We start from the raw sequence: 20,069 nt of genomic DNA on the forward strand, positions 1-20,069 counted from the left end.
AACCTTACTGTCATGCACTTGTCCTAATAAACTAACCTACACTGTAGCACTCAACACTTTGATGAACATTGTTACTCAGCTGATAAGAGTTGTGCCCTTCCTGATGACTTGTTGTACAGAACGTAAGTTGCTTTGGATAAAAGTGTCAGCTAAATGACTAAATGTTTTTTTTATCCACTTTTTCTCCTTATTTTCTATTTTTCTCCCATCCCAATTTCGCATTGCCAATTCTCCCCTCCCCTGTCTTGAACGTTGCTAGACTATGCCTCCCACTGGTCGGCTGTAGTGAGGATAGAAGCCTTGCATCACGTATCCCCTCCGGTACACGAGGCAGCCTGTCGCATCTTTTCACCAGACAGCGCGTACTCTGTGGCGAGGAGTAACGCGTGGGAGGCTCACGCTGCCCCCGATACATCCTGTCTCTGCTGTACACCCAACCGACCTGTAGGAGTCGCTGTCCACAACGTCCAATCCCCACCCATCGACTTTCCACCTGCTACCTCTGCCAATTGAGATAGTATGATGACTGGCCCAAGCCGCAGGCAATGCTGACTCGGGGAGTCGAGACCGGAGTCTCTTGCATTGGTGACGAGCGCAATCTCCGCTACGCCACCCAGCTGCCCTCTAAATGACTAAATGTAAATGTATAAGGGAGTGGTTGCTATTGCTGGCCACACCTTCCAGTCTGCCAAGAGAAGTCTGGAGAAACTCACACTATAAGTTACTATAACCCAACCCAAATATCGGCTCAAAACATAAATATAAACAAAGTGCAATACCAAATGAAGCTCTTTTGCCTTGAATATTAGACATTGTTCTTACGTGGGGCATCTTGCCCTGATTACCCATATAGGTCAGGTCAGTTTACCCTTTTTATAAGATTTTGCCCCAGTGACTCCCATCTGAGAAGATATTTGTTGTTGTAGGTGTGATTTAGTCCAGAATTCCATTAGTCTACATTACAATGTATGTAGGTGGGGAGATAACTGTGGAGAGCGAAAACTATGATCAGAATAGTCATTCATTCTTATACATTCTCTTGTGAAAATGTCTAGTCACTGGTGAATAGAATATTAATTAAATCAAACTATTACTTGTGTTGTCGGGGTCCCCCATTTTTGACCCTGATGTAAACAAGACGAAAGTCTTTCTCTGGTCTGCATCCCCTTAACAATTGTATGTATTGAGCTGTACTGTATTGTACCCATTCTGCAATCTGTTAATAAAGTTTTCAATCAATCAATCAAAACCCTGGACCCCACTTCAAGAACCACTGATTTAGAACACTTGTATGTCCTTTTAGTTGACATAAACCTCCATCCCCAAAGATCCCTCCTACCCCCACGACCAACTCCTGTGACAAAGTTTCTCCTTGAAAATAATGTCTTAGCATGTCCTAGCATGCCCCCACCCCCCAGTGATAGAGTAGGATACTCACAAGCTACCACACAATTTTCACCTAGATATTTATTTAGGTAATTTCCAGACAACTGAGGGAAATTAAACGTCTATATAAAAGTCAAGAACACAACTTTGTATGCTGCTTGCCTGCTTCATTCACTTGATAGCCTACTCTACATATTTTGGTGGGTGGTGGTAGCCTTTGTGGCTTGGCTTGGGGACTCCACCCTCCATCCAAAGGGACATGTTTACATCCATCCACACATGTGCCGCTCGCTTCACATCTGAAAAGAAAATCCCTCCTACTCGCGAACGATTCTCTCCTCCCATCGCTGCCACAGCCACTCAGCCAGTGCACCTCCATGTCTCCCCAGTCCCCACCCTCCCCAACCCCCTCGCTGTTTCACAATCCCAACCCTCTGCACGCCACCAGGGAGTGGCCACGGAACCAAAAGTTCAACTCGATTTGCCTTTCTACCCTCCCCCTAATATTGATACATTGTTTAATACACTTACATTAATTGGACTATAATGGGTATTGGAGATGGTATTTTCGAAGTGTAAGTTAGTTGTTTACATGACAGTATGTTGTTTACTAATGGCGCGAATTTTCCAACAGAAAACGACTCTAGTCAACGTCATGTCAATCAGGCTAAGCGATACAACCTACCTTTACTTGACTCCGCCCATATCACCGCCCCTGGTCAAATCACATTGGTCAATTATTGCGCATTAACAACAATAACAATCCCCATTGGACTGACGTAACGGTCACTCAAGGGCAGAATTTTAAGGGGTTCGCTGGTTTTTAATCTCAAGATATTTCACATTCATCGCTATTGCCAAGTACGATTATGTATGTTTACCCTAAAAAGTTTAATTCAAGTACACCCACTGTATTATTAAGCGTGTGTTCTAGCTAGCGTTACTTATAGTCGATTTAGCTAGTGATGTAGTAACGTTAGATATCGATTTAGCTATATGACGCCTAACTTACACTCACATAACTGCTATCACGATCAAAAGGCAGCAGAAGGTATGAATTGAAAATAGAATCTTCTAACGTTAGCAGCTAAATGCAGCAACTTGGCTGTTTGATGTTCGTCCCAGCCAGGAGCACTCTCGACTACCAACCGAGTGGGCTACACAGGTTTGCAAAACAAGCGCACCTCTCTGGTCTCCTTCATAGCGAAGATCATCAAGTTTGTGTGACGTTGTGAAAAGTTGTCAACCCGAAAAGGAGCTCGAGAAACTCCTCCCGTCTTGAAATCATGAGCAGTAAGTGAACTTTTTTCTTTACTAGATTGTGGCAGTGAATGAAGCTGTGGTTTGGCGATTGTAAATACAATTGAGGCATGGCATTTACAAATGTTTAAATCGCAGCAAATATAATGTTGTACGTTGTTGTTGTTTTTTTTACTTCCTTCTCAACCAATTTAAAACTTACTTGTCCGGCAGCTGGCTAACGATATTTAGCCAACTAGCTAACGTAACTTTAGCTCAATTCCAATAACGTTAACATGAGCTGCTAATGAGAACTCGAGCCGTTTCTTAATAGCGAACGTTAGCTAATCACTTACTTTACGAGCATTTAGTTAAAACAGTTTATGACATTTTACGTATATTAACACTAACGTGAGCCCAAATTAAAGGCATTACTTGATACAGCTAGCTAACGTGAGCTAGCTGGGGCAACATACTTTCTAGCAAACGTGAACTGGCCTTTAGCAGTATAACTGTTGCTTGGATTTCCTTACTATATAGCTTGGCATCTACAAATATTCGATTGTTTCCTCATAATTGTCTATTTGGCTTGTCACCTGGAGGAATTCTGTGGATTTCTTCGCGTTTATGTCGCTAATGATGATGTATGCAGTTGCCACATTAGCTAGCTGTGTTTGTTCAGTGTGAGTATCACCATCCTCTCACTCTTCTCCCGCAGACCAGCAGCAAGATGAAATGGCCGCTATGGAGAGCGGCGGAGGCTTCAATCAAAAGCGAAATACGAATACACAAGTATGTTAGCCAGGCACCTTTAGCTGGACTTTACCAGATCATTTGACGTTCGATTTCTATTTATCCATCTAACATGACACCAACCCTCTTAGTCCGATATACACTGCGAATCGTATATACTGCGTACATGTGAAATGGTTCGCTGCTTGCCATGTGAAGGCATTAGGTCTGTGTTTTGTTGATTTCCAAGCGCACATGTCACTGGGTGGGGAATGGGCAGGTGAAGTCGCCCACACGGGGTGTTCCCGTCAAGCCCCGCACTTCATGTGCTTCTCGCTCGGCCCATTCGGCTGTCCTTGGAGGGGGTGGCTTCGGAGGACTGAGTCAGTTTATAGGGCAAGATAAAGTGTGGGAGGGAGATGGGTGGATTGGGGGAGGGGAAGCCGAGCCCGCCGCTGCTCTCGAAAAATGTGGTCCCACCCTTTCTCCCACTCTGCAACCCCCACCCCACCCCCTCTATTCTCTCATTCCAGCCCACTCCCTGATCAGCAGTCTGGTCTGAGAGAGAGATAAAGCAACTGTAGCTGTTATAATAGCAGATGGGTAACTGTAATGTAATATAACACTGTTTGCTAGACATTTAGCCAATTAAATGGCCAGTTTTTATATTATTGAATATAATATTTCACCCTGGAAACTACATATATTTGCTTTGTAAAAGAATAAAACATTGCTTACGTTTTGTTTTCATACATTTTCCTGGTCCAAAAGGAATATAAAATCACTTCCTGGCTCTTAAGTCTTACGATTTTTATTTAGTTTTGAGAGAGTGAAACCTGTCCTCCTTATGCATTCTCTCGTTGGGCTAACTTATTGTGAATACAATTTTAGTGGAATTAAGCTATTACCCATTTTTCTGAGGACCCCCTGGAACCCTCTCTAGGAACCCTGGGGAGGAGGGCGGACCCCACTTTGAGAACCACTAGCCCATGTAACCTACACCTGTTGTTACACCTAGCTGTTAACAGCAGATCAAAAGTGTTAGAATTGTCAAAATTGCAATGTCTACATTTCTTTGCATTTTAATTTCTATTCATATTTACCCATTTTCTCCTTTTCTTTACCTTTTTCCAGGACTCCCAGCAACCATCGCCTCTCGCTCTGTTAGCAGCCACCTGCAGTCGGATCGATACTCCAGGAGAGAATGATTCACCCACTGACCAGCAACAACAGCAGGTAAACCAGAAACAGCTGGAATTGGACCAAGGCATTTTGACCTCCACTGCCAACGGCTGGCAGGTGATACCAGTCAGCATCCAGACTTCCTCAGGCACCACCACCATGTCCACCGACTCGTTGGCGGTGATGTCAGCAGTGGACATGGGGAAGAACAGACATGTGCTGTCTGCGGCCATTGGAGGCACTCAGGGACAGCAGCACCAGCCACAACAGTATGTTGTAACTCAGACTCCGACGCTGCAAGGTCAGCAGGTGCTCACCGCCTTATCAAGTGTGATGTCTAACATTCAGTATCAGGTGATTCCCCAGTTCCATACCATGGACGGCCAGCAGCTGCAGTTTACCCAGGCTCAGCAAGACCCTTCCGGAGGAGTGCAGCAGTTCCAGATAGTCTCCTCGCCTAATGGCCAGCAGATCATCACCACCAACAGAGCGGGTGGAGCGGGGAACATCATAACCATGCCCGGTCTTATACAGGGAGCCATCCCCATACAGAATCTAGGCTTAGGTAATGGTGTGTTGCAAAACCAGCCTCAGTTTCTGGCAAACATGCCACTGTCCCTAAACGGCAATATCACTCTACTACCTGTGAGTGCTGGAACTGGTGCTACAGGAGGGGATGGTAGTGGAGGAGGGGATACAGGATCTGGTCAGCAGCATATACAGCAGCAGTCTGTCATTGGTGGGTACCTCACCGGTGGAACCACTAGCACCACCCAAACCACCACATCTTACGGAATGGCTCAGAACACCAATGGAATTGTGACGAGTGGCTTCCAGCAGAGCACAGGGGGCATTGCTATTCAGCCAGACAACAGAGATGGCCACCATCAGCCACAGCAGATCCTCATCCAGCCCCAGCAAATTATCCAAAGTGGGGCATCCCTCCAGACCATACAGGCTGGTGCTGCAGGGGGTCAGGTATTCGCTGCGCCAACGCTCACACAGGAAGGGCTCCAGAACCTTCAGATCATGCCCAACACGGGTCCCATCCTCTTGCGCACCGTGGGTCCCAATGGTCAAGTGACATTTCAGACCATCCAGCTCCAGAGCCCGGCGGGAACTCAGATCACTCTGGCCCCAGTGCAGTCTCTGTCCCAGCTAAGCCAGGCTCAGGGCGCTACCGGAGCTGCCATTGGAGGGATGGCTGTTAACACGGTGCAGATCCCAGGACTCCAAACCATCAACCTCAACACACTCAGCAACTCGGGGCTGCAGATGCACCAACTGCAAGGGGTCCCAATCACCATCGCCAACTCTGCAGGTCAGTCAGTAGAATCGAAGGAGACTGGGAGGCAGTGCATAATTGTACTTTTTAAAAATGTTTTATTATATAAAAATAAAGGTGGTCAGAAGCTCACTCCTATTTTAGGTTACTCAATCACAAATATATAAAGTCTTTGATATAGTTTGCATCTTGGTGCCAAATTAGTGTTTGTCAAAATCTTTAATTACATTGGCACATAATATATATATATATAGCCTAGTGCTTTTGGTCTGTTTTATAAATGTTTTAGATGGAGGCCTAGGACCTGAAAGGCTAGTGTAATTGTGTACTGCATCTACAGGCTAATGAGATGGGTAAAGTCGTTGCAATTTCCATTTGCTTTTATATAGATTAAATTTCAACTTTCAAGCCTTTTTAGTTTTTCAGAGGGTTTGTACGTTTATATATTTTGTTCCCGTTCCTCCAGAACACCACACAGTTCACAAGTGTTTTTTTTTTATAGGTTGCAATGCAGTACCAAAAAGATTAAGTATAGCTTTTGTACCAGAAACGATCAACAGTCAACACACCTGTGTCATATTGACAGATCTGTAGTCTACAGCCTTACTTAACTCATTGGGCGCCAAACACGTAATATTACGTGTTTCACCGTCAACGCTTGAGCGTAATAATACGTTTTTAGATCCTTTGATCTTTTTCCTCTGATCCCCGTTCTAAACCATCATCCGGATCATTCTGTGTCCCTGGCTCGTTTGCCCACATTGGAATTGCAATGCCGATCGAATCTCACCAGGTAGCAGTATCGCCTACCTTTTGAACTGAGAAAGAAATGGGTCAGGAGAGGCAATGAATGAACCGGACTATCGAGACTTGCTCTGAGGGCGGGGAGCTCTTCCAAAGCAATCGCTAGTAGACCTGCTCGCAGGGACCGAAACTAAAGCCCGCCGCCCGCCAGGGGCGCTCAGTTTTTACCTTTGGCGCTTGACACTTAGAGGGCTGCCCGCCGTGTGGCGTGTAATCAATCAAGTTCATAACGATACTCTTATTTTGAAAATCTGTGCGGGTCTCATTTCCGCCCCAAGCGCATCTCCAGTCATAATATCGATGGCTCTGGCAGTTAGCAACATTAGGTTCGTATGATACTCTTATTTTGAAAAAAAACGTGGCAACGAGTCATATCCGCCCAGCCCTGCAGCGGGATACTATTGGCTAAGGGCTTCTGCTCGCAGTGCTCGTGTCAACACAGAGGCAGTCTGCTCTAGTCTAGAAGAGCGGACCTCCATGAGCTACCGTTACTGTTTAAACAATGACCCAGTCAACTATTCACTTTTAGTTTAATACATGACGAGGCATTGTCTAACGGTATCTAGCTGGCTAGCTACTGATAGCTGCTGATATCAACAAATGCTCCAGCAATAGTCGACTCGAGTGCATAATACATCCGTTCCCTCGTTAGCTAGCTCACGTTAGCTAGCTCACGTTAGATCTATCTGTCCCAGTAAACTAAATTGTCTTAACGTTATCTACCGGGCTAGCAGTAGCTACAGATAGCTCCTGATATCAATGTCTTATAACATTGATTGAATGCGTATTCTAGCTGAGGGCATGTTGAATGTGATTTGACAAAAGAACCGTAACGTTATACCAATAGGGTCCAGCTGCATCGCCGGAGAATCCTTGCATGCTGAATGTAGGGTCTAGCTGAATATAGGGTCTAGCTGCAGGGCCGGAGAATCCTTGCTGGAGCTGGAGGCAAGTATACACACAGACAGTGGAGCTGTTTGCAGATAGCGAGCATTTTGACTTATTGTGTGGTGGCGATGTCTCGCAGATAATACAACTACAAGTATGATTATATAATATATATTTTATTTAAAAAAAAATTGTATATATAAAATATATATATATATATATTTTTATCAAAAAAGATTTGGTAGGTAAGAAATATGCTTGGCGGGTAGATTCTTCCCATCTACCCGCCACTGGCCGGTGAGTCAAAAAGTTAATTTCGCTCCCTGCCTGCTCGCCTCAACCTATAGTGTCCCATAAACACGTGTAATTACATATAAACGAGTAATCGCGATCGCCGATGGGATCATTGGAATTATTCTTTTTTGATTACCTTCTGGCTAAGGTAAGGACCCCCTATGTCTATTTTACCGAACCTGAAACATGTTTCTGTAACGATCACAGTTTTGCATTTTACCGGACGTAAAACATGCTTGACAAACACGATCACAGTTTTGATGATTTTGTGAATGCACATATGTACATGCAGGGCTGTACAGTGCGACATATATATTGCACGTGCTATGAAAAAATCTGTCTGCGATGAATGAATTTACTGCGTAGCACCCGTGCGATAGCCTGACAGCCTGTGTGTGTGAAATTTGTTTTGCGTGTGAAGTGAATCCATGGGCCTGGGCCACGCTACGCTACTTGGTAGTTGTAGTCTATCGTGTGATTAAAGACTGTGTCCCCGTCTGCGTAGAGTCCATACAGCCAACACCAAATCCCATAATTCCTAGCAAACAATCGAAACGAAACTCTGAAGTTAAGATGAAAATGTATGTGGCCTATTGCATCGCCAAAGAAGAACTTCCTTTCAATAAATTTAAGCCACTAATTTTGCTCTGCAAGAAGAACGGGGCGGATATCAGTCTATTTTAACCACGTCCGATGTGGAGAGATGATGGGAGACTAGGGATGCCCCGATCACGTTTTTTGCCACAGATCGTCTATGAGCCATATCGGCCGATACACTGCCGATACCGATAATTTTTTAAATAAAATATATATATTATATAATTATACTTGTAGTTGTATTATCTGCGAGACATCGCCACCACGCAACAAGTCAAAATGCTCGCTATCTGCAAACGGCTCCACTGTCTGTGTGTATTAGTGATGTGACGATTCATAGATTTGCATCGGTGCGCCGGCATGACGTTCATGATGCGAGTGCACCGGTGGAATAAGTGCGCATCGGCAAAATGTCAGGCTGAACTTGCGATGCATCTTGTTGTAGCGTCTTTGCATCGGTCAAAAACCGATGCATTCATATAATTTCCTCTCATCCACTTGTCAGCAGTGCACTGTGACTGCACACACACACAGCAGATACTATTGCTTCGCTACTACATAAGGCGAGAGCCGCGTCACAGTTATCAACACAGTGGAAGTCGAGGAGACATGAATAGAATTGATCAACATGCTAACGCTCTCTCTCTCGTGTGTTTTTAGCTAAAGTGGATAGAAAAGACAGTTTATGCAAAATTCTTCTTAGGCACCCAAGAGTTTTTATATAAATTGTCTTACAGTAGATTATTTTATTTTTAATAATATAAGCTGCATATAAGGAATACAACCAAATCCTCTGTCATACCATAAAATTGTATCATTATTTTGCATCGTGTTGAATCGCATCGTATCGCCCCGAATCGCATTATGTTGAATCAAATCGTATCGAATCGTATCTCAACGGGGTGAATCGTATCGCATCGCCCGGTGCTTCAAATGTATCGTTAATGTATCGTATCGTTGGCACCGTATCGAGATGCGCATCGCATCGGCCTCAGTGAGGAGATGCACATCCCTAGTGTGTATACTCTGACTAACGGGGTCTGAAACGTATAAGATGTTTGCAGTGTTGTTATAAAGCATAATAGCTAATTAGCCAACAGCTGCAAAAACGAATAATTTCAATTGTAGTGCTGGGCGATATGGCCAAAAACGTTATCGCGATAAAATTATTTTCATATAACTCTATATCGATAATTATCGCCGATATACATTTCTGTCGAGTTTAATTAACTTCTTATGCCCGGCGCCGACGGACGGGCTATTAATAGACTCACTTGTTTGGCTGCGGTCACTACGAGACGAGTTGGAGAGCCGTCGCATGTCGAGCCAACCCTTTGAGAAGCATTGTGGTCCCGGCTTGAATTCTCCATGAATGTGTCCAAGTCCATAATCCATATAAATCCATTTTGTTATATCCAACTGTTCCAACACAGTCTGAATGAATGTTTTCTCTTGTGATTATGCCGCGTGATTTCAAACCACCAAAACTGAATGTCTTGTCTCGAGTTGATGTCGTCATCAGTCCGTGCACCTTCTTCTAAAGACCCCAGTGCATAGATTATTATATTCCACCAGGGGGCAGCGGCAGCTTGTTGTTGGTTGTTGTTAGTGAGTGTGCTGAGCCTGATATCCAAACTTGGAAAATATATCGAAACTTTGCGATCACGTTTCATGTTTATTTCGAGGAAATAATTTATCGCGATATTTTTCGTTATCGTTTTATCGCCCAGCCCTAGCTCTTCCTGCGTTCTGCAGCCTGTGATAACTAACTCCTCTTGGGAGTCGTGCTGTTTCTATGTAAACTCCGCGACCGCGAGCAACGCATCCAATAAATGCGTCTTTAACATGCTTTATATCCTCGCTATTACTATATGCCCGTAAGCTAGCTAATGCTTCCATTCCTCTTTCACTCGTCTCTCGTAAGCTACGTCATCCCCCGCTAAGAGTCATGGGAGATGTAGTAAATACAACAGTCCTGTGTGTGTGTGTCTTTATGCAGATCGTTATGCCGTTTTAAAGCACTGTGGCTTTGTTCTGAATGCACTTTGTTGTAGTTATCCTACAGAGAAAAGAAAATGCACTTGACTTTAATGCACATTTTGTTGTATGCAAAGAGAAAATGTTTAAATTGTACAATCTTTCAGCAGTCAGTCTGGAATTAATGTATGCATTCAAAAGTGCTGAATAAATGTTTTATGGGCCCATAATAGTGATTATTAATATTATTTAAGTTAAGTTTAGCCATAATCATGTCTTTTTTGCCATAATCAGGTAGCTGAAAAAAAAACACACATTATATATATATTTATATTAATCATTTTCGGCATTCGGTTTTCGGCCAACTGTTTCCTATTTTCGGTATCGGTTTCAGCCAAGAATTTCCCATTCGGTGCATCCCTACAATCTACCATTATGGGCAAATAAAGAGAAAATGTTTGTCTGAAAATGTCCTTTGCCAGTCACATACCTTTAAGTGATGAACTGCACTACGTCGTGTGGTTGGTTTTAGAGATTTTAGATATGTTTTATACTCGTGCTACAAGATTTTGGCCTGTGCTACAAAACTATCAACCTTTATAGCACCAGTGCTATGTGCAAAAAAAGTTAACGTACAGCCCTGACATGGTATATACTAGGCCTGCCGCGATAAGCAATAAATCGATTAATTGCCGCGATAATTAAAATGAATGCAATGATTTTGACGGGCGCGATTAATTGCTATTTGCGCGTTTGTTTTAATGAGGCGGAACCAGTGCCCCTTGTCAGTCACTCTCCGTGTGGGGGGCCGCTGGCGTTACTACAGAACACAGCACGGGAGCTCCGTGGGGCAGTAGCAACGCCACATATAGCTTAACTACATTTCTCAATAGTGTTGCTCCTTTTAACCAAGTAGCGTTATTTGTAGTGTAACGTTAGAATAACACAGAATAACGTTAATACAATTACATGCATCATTGTTTACAATGAACGGGTGGGGCTAGTCAAAGGACTGGAGACGGGGACAAGTTAAACATGAATTAATTTATTATAACGGGTCGTTTTCGAGTCGTGCTGCAGTGCCTACGCACCACAGCTATTCTATTATATACTGCTTTGACGCTTCCTCCTCATCGTTGATTGCCTGTAGTAGCTGCATCTAACGTAGTAGCCTGTAGTAGCTAACGTTAAAACTAAAAAACACAACCGGACGAGACAAGTTGTCGGCTAGGATAATCACAACAATACTTCCGGTCCGGTCGGTGGGCTTCAAAATAAAAGTCTTAAACACCGGAAAAGACGGAGCGGTGGGCTTCAAAATAAAAGTTTTGGGAAATAAATTTCTCAAAAAAATTCTCTAACCGGTCGCAATAATATCGCTTATCGCGATATTTTCGGGGGCAATTAATCGCCCAGCAAAATGTGTTATCGTGGCAGGCCTAGTATATACCTTTTTGATTTGGGAGTATTTGGGGTTTCAGGGGATCAACCAGAACGGTTTGGGCTTATTACATATAACGGTTTGGGCTTATTGCATATAACGCGTTTTATCTCGCAATCTATGGGAAAAGACTGGATTATCTTGGAAATGGACGATGTTTAGCGTGTAATAAACTACAGTGTGTAGAAACAAATCTTTTTTACATGTTGGACTAGAAATAGTGTCTGTCAAATGAGCCATACTATTGTCTCCATAGCTATAATATACAATAGTGTCCGCAAAGATCGTGAAAAATGGTCATGAAAAGCTGGCGCTAGACAGTGAAGGATGGGGGAAGCTTATGGCGCTCAATGTGTTAATAGGCGACAGAATAATAGTGATCAAATTGGCTAATGAAGGGCCATATACAGGATGGCCTACCGACCTAAGGTTGTTATTATTACCATCTTATACTGTATTTATAATATGCTGGCCCTAAATATCTGTTGACAGTATGTTCATAATAATATTTGCATGGTATATGTAGGCTATAACGCTGGTACTCTTTGAACAGCATTTGCCCTGAAATGCAGAGCACCCTTTATTTTTATCTCTAAATTGGATCTGATTCCCACTTTGTGTGTCAGCTACATACTATACTGGTTTGACCAGTTAAGCCTTTGTGTTTGTGATGCGTATTGCGTCTGTGCCCACAAAGTGGTTCTCAATGTTTCCTTGTGTGTATTGAGTTTAAACAAGTTCAGTTCTGGTTATTTGACAGGGGCCAGGCACAATTTCAGTACTGCACCAGAGTTGGCTCTGAACTACGAATTTCCATCCGTGTTGCCTGGGTGACCTAGCATTTAATCAGCTCTTTTAATAGTAATGGGGGTTAACTGTTGTATCGTTATAGAAGGGGTGTAACTTGACCCCACCCATCATACTCTACTCTTTATCAAGTCTTCCGGGTCTTATGTAGAGGCATAAAATGGGTCCCTCCCATTTAACCCCTTGAAACCGGGAAACACATTTGTGTGTATTATTGCAGGCTATATAATGCATTCTTAGCATGCGTTTTAGGTCTAAATGGGTTAAGAAGATTACGCATGGCCATCTGTGGCAAACACTTAACATTTTGTGAGGAAGTAAATGGGGGGGAGGGGGGTTGTTATCTGGCTAAATGTCTGCTTTCCTTTTTTTTGTGCAGGTTATGAGTCGTTGCGGCTGCACATAATTTGCTCCGTTATCTATGTCACAAAATCATGTGCTGAACATCAACCATCCAACATTCTATGAATTTGCACAGCATAATTACTTTGACACAGCTGTTCCTTGGCAGTGGACAAACCTTTACTCCTGCCTATAGGAACTAATGCCATTAACCACAATTATCTCTCATAACTCGTGTTTGAATAAGAAGTATTTAAGTAATTATGCAACATATAGCATATGTGATTGTGTTGTGTTCTTGATCATTCTTTTGCACTTTGTTAGTTGCACCTTAACTTGAAAAGGTTTTCTTGCGAGCTGGAAGTTCCTCCTGAATGTAGGATTTCACACTAGAACCCATTTCCCCTGTCTTGGCCACAGGAGACCATGGGATGCAGACAGGCGGTGACCGCTTGGACGAAGGTGCGCCCATTGATGAGGACGTGAGCCCGCCACCCCAAGGGCGACGCAACCGGAGGGAAGCCTGTACCTGCCCCTTCTGCAAGGACGGAGAAGGACGGTATGTCACTCAACTCATCAGATAGAGCGAACTCTTATGTACAATGATAATGACTGCCTCCCATGGCCAGTTTGTGATTAGTGTGTTTCTAATTTACTTGGAAGAAATCTTTTTTTTTGGTTGCTGTTTTTGAACGTAGTTTGGATGAAACTGACCTGTAATTTTATTCTTATGTAGTTGAACTTTTTGTTACATTTTGTTTTTTAACTTATCCTGAAGAGGTGTATTTCTGCTTGCCAGATCGTCTTTGTAAATAAGAATTTGTTCTTAACACATTGAGTGCCACGCCCCTTTGACCATATATGGCCGTTCCGTGCCAGCGCTGAAGTCGATGGGAGGTCGGGGAAATTTGCGAAGGCTTAAACTATATCTTAAAATTATAGCTATGGGGCTAAAACACCCCTCGCTTATCAATGACTTGCTTGCAGTCAACATGTACGAAACGGATTGTTTTTTCATTGGTACATTTCCGTTTTTATACCGTTTTGAATACGAGTATAGTTTTGGAGAGTTCTAGTAATTCCAGAGAAATTCCGCGATAATAGCTCATTAGTGGAATACACAAAACACGACATTTTTAGGCTGATTTATAAATAGTTTTCAAATAAACGCTAGATTATCGATAGTGTGTACTTATGCACGCTAGAGAAGCGGGCTGAAAAATCTATTATCCATGACCTGGTCAGTGCTAACGTCATACACGCACACAGACACGCTGCGATGGCTGAGAAAAAAACATCTGATTAACCCAATACTGGTAAAATAGAGTCCTTACCTCACATCAGATGTTCTGCAAAAAGATTAATCCAATCCCTGATCGCCATTCCAAATATTGATAGCGTTTATTGATCCAACATTATAGTCCGAAACACATAATCGACACTGCTCTGAGGGTCCTCAGTCAATCTGGTAACACGATACTGCTTCCCAGAGATGGGAAAACCCCGGGCCGGACTTTTTTTCTGATGCACATGGCCACCTAGGGGTGGACGGTATGGTCTAAAATGTATATCACGGTATAATTTGAAGCATAGACGGTAACGGTATATATCATCACGGTATCATCGTTTTTGATTAAAAAAAAATTATTTTATTTTATATAATTTTTTATTTTTTTTTATAAAATATATATATTATATAATTAGACTTGTACTTGTATTATCTGCGAGACATCGCCACCACGCAACAAGCTCCACTGTCTGTGTGTACTCTAGTAGCCTCCAGCTACGGCCAGGATTCTCCGGAGCTGCACCTGGACCTATACTCGAGTAGCCTCGAGCAGAGCTACGGCCAGGATTCACCGGCGCTGCACCTGGACCCTATTGGCATAACGTTACTTAACTGTGCTCAGCAAGCCCTCAGCTCGAATACGCATCGAATCAGTGTTATAAGACATTGATATCAGGAGCTATCTGTAGCTACTGCTAGCCGGATATATAACGTTAATACAACGCCTCAGTGAATTATTTAGTTCAATGGGACATTTCGTTTTGAACGGTGAACTAACTTGCGCTAACGTGAGCTAACAGGTAGCATACACGTCTCTACTAGACTTTGTGGAGCGTTTGTTGATGTCAGGAGCTATCGGTAGCTGGCCGACTAGATACCGTTCGGTTAGACAATGCCTCATCATGTATTAAACTAAAAGTGAATAGTTGACTGGGTCATTTTGTAACGGTAGCTAAGCTAACGTTAGCTCAGGGTGACGCCGCCGTCCTCCCATGTCTCGTCCCACTAGACTACTAGACCCGTGTTTACATGCGTGCGGTAGGGGCTGGCACGCCCACTGCGCGAAGCCTCCTAAATAACTTTTTCCAGTTCGCACATATCTATTATCTATGACTAATTCTATCTATTTTTAGGGGCAAATGCAAGTGAAATAGTCGCGCTGTGGTTACATGACGTCATTGCTATTTTAGAGCTGCCCTACCGGTTACACGGTATAGTCAAAATCCATACCGTAGAGCAAATTTATACCGTATACCGTTTATACCGTCCACCCCTATGGCCACCCATTCCAATCCAATGATGTGCATTACCATCTGGGAAACGATAGGCGGCGGTATTTGCCCTTTTCGAGCTCAGACCCATTCACAATGGGTCTGAGGAATTTTTGAGGAATTTAAACGTCGCAAACTAATCTTGTTGGCCGTTTTCTATATCTCTCCTGCCTCGGTGTCTCTGCCTGCGCGAGGAGCGGGCTGTGCTCACACACACTCACACACACAGGTGCTGCCGAGTACAGACAGCTCTGCTCTCATCATGGCGGACAGAACGAAACGTTCAAAAGTCTGGGTCTATTTTACTAAAGTCGATGCTGACAACGCTCGTTGCCACAAGTGCAACAAGACATTTGCCAGTAATGTATAAGCGCTGGTACTTGTCAATGTGGCTGGCGGGGAACTAACGTTAGCTCCGAGTAGAATAATGGCTGACAATCCGGAAGTAAATAAACTAACGAGAGCTTCCGATTGGTGGTAAGAAGAAGAGGTGGGTGCAAGCGGTGGGACGTAATTGGCAGATCGACTGTCTGCCTCCGAATGTAACGTGACTACGTCACAGCCAAGAAAGGGAGCGCTGGATTTGTGAAAAACTCCTTGTTCCTAAACCACACGCTATCAATCGTACCACAGTACTGGCAAAACGGGAGGAGGCTATAATAAAAACAAGCGCCCTTCATCCAAATCCACCCACACCGGATTTCTTTTAACCAAAAAATGTATTATATATTATCGGAGCTATCAATAACGTTATCGGGATGACGTCATAATTGCTGATATCGGCCCGATAATTATCGTGCATCCCTAGTTCCCAACTGATTCTATTGTGCAAGTTGCATTTTGGGTTCAACACTGTCTAAGAGGATTGTGATCTGTTATAGAAATAAAAACAAACTAGAATACATGTGTTCCCTCGTGTGCAATGATAAGTTCTGCCAGACCCCTCTTCTGCACTGGCACAGAGCTACAGTACAGCAAGACTAGTTCTTAAGTGACCAGACATAGTAAATAAAATTTGTGTCGTAATCCTCATGAACTCCTCTTCAAAAGGAATGACCCAAGTAAGAAGAAGCAGCATATCTGTGACATCCCCGGCTGTGGCAAGATCTACGGCAAGACGTCTCACCTGAGGGCTCACCTCCGCTGGCACACAGGAGAACGGCCCTTCGTCTGCAGCTGGTCCTTCTGTGGGAAACGCTTCACCCGCTCAGATGAGCTGCAGCGCCACAAGAGGACACACACAGGTCAGTCTTCCATGTCGTGTCAAAATCTTAATCTGTACTTGAGTTTTATGCAAGTTCTATTTTTAGTACCACAATTGAAAGGAGTAGTTGTCTGTACTCTGTACTTGTTATGTCTCTACTAAAAGTACTTGTTATGTCTCTACTAAAAGTGTTTCACATGTTTAATAGTAGTTTGTCTTTTCTGTCCAGGTGAAAAGAGGTTCCACTGCCCAGAGTGTCCAAAGCGCTTCATGCGCAGCGACCATCTCTCCAAGCACATCAAGACCCACTTGAACAAGAAAGCGGCGGGCGTCGGGGGCACCACCATTCCGGGCGACGCGGCCTCCCCCGCCGCGGGAACGGAGGCCGGCGCCGGAGCAGTCGCGGCAAACGACCAGCAGCACACCCTCGTCACCATGGAGACCCTGTCCGCTGAGAGCATAGCGCGGTTAGCCAGCAGCGGAATCAACGTGATGCAAGTGGACCTTCACCAAATGAATGGCAGCAGCTACTGAGTGGAGGAGAAGGACAGTGGACATTGCATTGAACATTGAGGGTTAAGAAGGGCATGTCTGACTTCAGACTCACAACCCCAAAGGGCTACCGGCAGGAGAGGTGTTGATACATACAGCACAGTAGACTCTAGGGCTGTTTTTATTTCTAACATTTGAGGCGGGGGAAATGGACACTTTCCTTATATATAGATGACTATGGCATTCATGGGTGGATGTGATGAGTGGTAATGAAATCAAGCCATTTATTCGAAAGAGAAATCATGCCGTCGTTGTTGTGAAGGGAGATGGATGGCACTACATTCATCACTTGTGCTGCAGACAGACTTTTTATAGTTCATAAATGGGGATTGCAATAGAACACAAAGACCTGCGCACTCTTTACCTGTCGGGCTTGCATTAAAGTCGCTCTCTCCACCAGCCTCTTGTAGAGAGGAGACACTACTCGTGAAGGGGCACTTCACCAAAAACGCTGATTTATTTTGCACATAATCGCAAACGCATCCATTGGTAGTTATTGAAAGTAAATGAGTTTTGGATATGGCCACCAGTGATGTCATCGGGGACATTGAATCCTTGTTATGTTAATTTCAGCTTGATGAAATTATGTAGATTAAAAGAATAGCAACACAAGGATTCAATGTCCCCAATGACTCACTAGTGGCCATATTCAAACACATTTTTAGTGTTGGCAGTTTTTGGATATCTGAGATTATGTGCAGTGTTTTTTTTTTTCTTTTTTGGTGAAGTGGCTTTTTAAGTCCTAGGTCCAGGTTCTAGCCTCCAGGTCCAGGTCCTAGCCCCAGGTCATAGCCTCTGAGACTGACCACTTCCCTACATTGGCCCTTTTCATCTCGGGTATTTTCTGCCCTCTTGGCATGGGCTGTTTATATCAGGCAAGGGCTTCCAATACTCCATAGGTCTAACCGGGCCACATTGGCCTGTACATTGAATTCCCACATGAAATAGGGTGTTGTTCTTTCTGATCTTGGGACAGTTAAGTCAGTATTTGGTTGTCTGGGTCCTTATTCACAAAGCCTGACCTAGAGTCCACTTCAGTCAATTAATTTGAGTAAGATCATGAAGACCGGTGTTCCTGGTCACTGACCCCAGATCAGTACTCCTACTTTGGTAAGCTTTGAGTATGGGCCCTGGTAAAGGGGACTGTATTTTATTAAATGGTGAATAAACTGTCCATGACAATGGGAATAACAATTTCTAGCCCAGATTTTCATTTTAAGGCTGGGTTGGGAGAGGACTGACACATATTGGGTCATGATGACCAGTGACTTCAGGCCCAGAAGCACTAATCAATACGGGATGTAGGTTTGAAAGTTACCCTGAATTCTTTATTTTTTGCCTTTTATATATGATTCAATATATTAGGTACACATTTAAGCCATCATGCTTTGATACATTTATCATAGCACAAACAATCTTTGATAGATCTTTTTATGTATATATATTTTTTCTAATGTGTTAAGGCTACATAATACTTACCATAGGAAGGATCAACTTATGGTTGCAAGAGATTGCCTTTTTAGTTGTGTGAGCCTCTCATACACAATCAATCTTAAACTTATGTTATCACTTTTATATAAATGTAGATTCTGCTTGTAAACTATTGAGTCTTGTCTTATAGAACTATGTATGTATATTATACAGTCCAGTTCTTCCAGTACTTTCCCCCCTGTGTTATACTTATCAACTAAGCTATTGACATTGCCTGCCAGTCTGAGATGACTTTGAAATTACATTTCTTTGTGGCTACTTTACTTAAATTTTTTTGTTATATCAACTTCTGATATTTAGTCTTCATATCCAGACAGCAAAAACATGTAAGCTCATACCAAAGGTTCAAATCCCTTTTTTATAGAATTTTGCTAAGAATATTTTGTCCAAGTCATGAGTTTTTTTTAAATACTTCCTGTGATGCAGGTGTTTAACAAAAACTAAGGTTAACTGGAAAGGTGTCAAGCAAACTGATGTCAAATCTTGGATGCACAACATTTAAGTCTAAATAAAAAATATTTGTTGCAAGTAGGGATGCTCGATATTGGCATTTTTACAGATACCGATATATGCAGGGTCCCCCCCCCCCCCCCCAAAGAACGGAATAATTTCAGGTAATTAACATTACATATCTCTTGTTGTGGAATTAACACAACATTATGCATACTTGACAATAAATAAAATCAGAATTTGTTCTTACTTGCCTGGGTAAATAAAGGTTATAGAATATCACATTTTTATGCCAATATCTGCAGATAATATCGGACATCCCTAGTTGCAAGTAAATTCAGTTTTTTTTTCTGAACTTTTATACTATAAACTATCCACTCCCGCTTTAAGTTCAGAATGTATGTATTTCTAATTTGTATTATATCCAACAACATTGTTAAACATCCTTTCAACCCTTTTGCCCATGTATGTTCATCAGAAAACAAGTGCCCTTAAGCATTTTTTTTAAGGGAGTTGGTTTTATGTGTATAGTTCTACAAATGCCAACAGCTGGATTAAAATGTATGAATACAATTAAAATGGTCTAATTTTAATTGATTTGCTTTGATGTATCCTCACCAAGTACCATCAACTGCAGGCCAGGTTCCTAGGTAATCAAAGATTATGGAAATCTTGTTTTAAACGATCTATGGTAGTTACATTTGACAGAACAACCCATGACAAATTTCTGATAAGTAATTCTAGCTTGCCGAAACAAGACTTGGGACATTCCAAGCAGCAATAGAACAAACTTCATGGGAACTTGTATAACGTTTATTTGGATATTAAAATCACAACTC

General features: G+C 42.9%; 1 protein-coding gene across 1 annotated transcript; it reads left to right on the forward strand.

The window, feature by feature from the left end:
- Positions 1–2,607: 2,607 nt before the first annotated feature.
- On the forward strand, positions 2,608–19,800 carry sp1 (sp1 transcription factor). Its single transcript, XM_084317033.1, has 6 exons — positions 2,608–2,679; positions 3,344–3,417; positions 4,492–5,860; positions 13,395–13,533; positions 16,584–16,777; positions 16,967–19,800. The coding sequence occupies exons 1-6, from the start codon at positions 2,673–2,675 to the stop codon at positions 17,269–17,271; spliced, it is 2,088 nt and encodes a 695-aa protein (XP_084173159.1). The 5' UTR covers positions 2,608–2,672; the 3' UTR covers positions 17,272–19,800.
- The last annotated feature ends 269 nt before the right edge of the window (positions 19,801–20,069 follow it).

This window comes from Notolepis coatsorum, assembly GCF_963971535.1.
Source record: "Notolepis coatsorum genome assembly, chromosome: 6".
Classification (NCBI taxonomy): Eukaryota; Metazoa; Chordata; class Actinopteri; order Aulopiformes; family Paralepididae; genus Notolepis; species Notolepis coatsorum.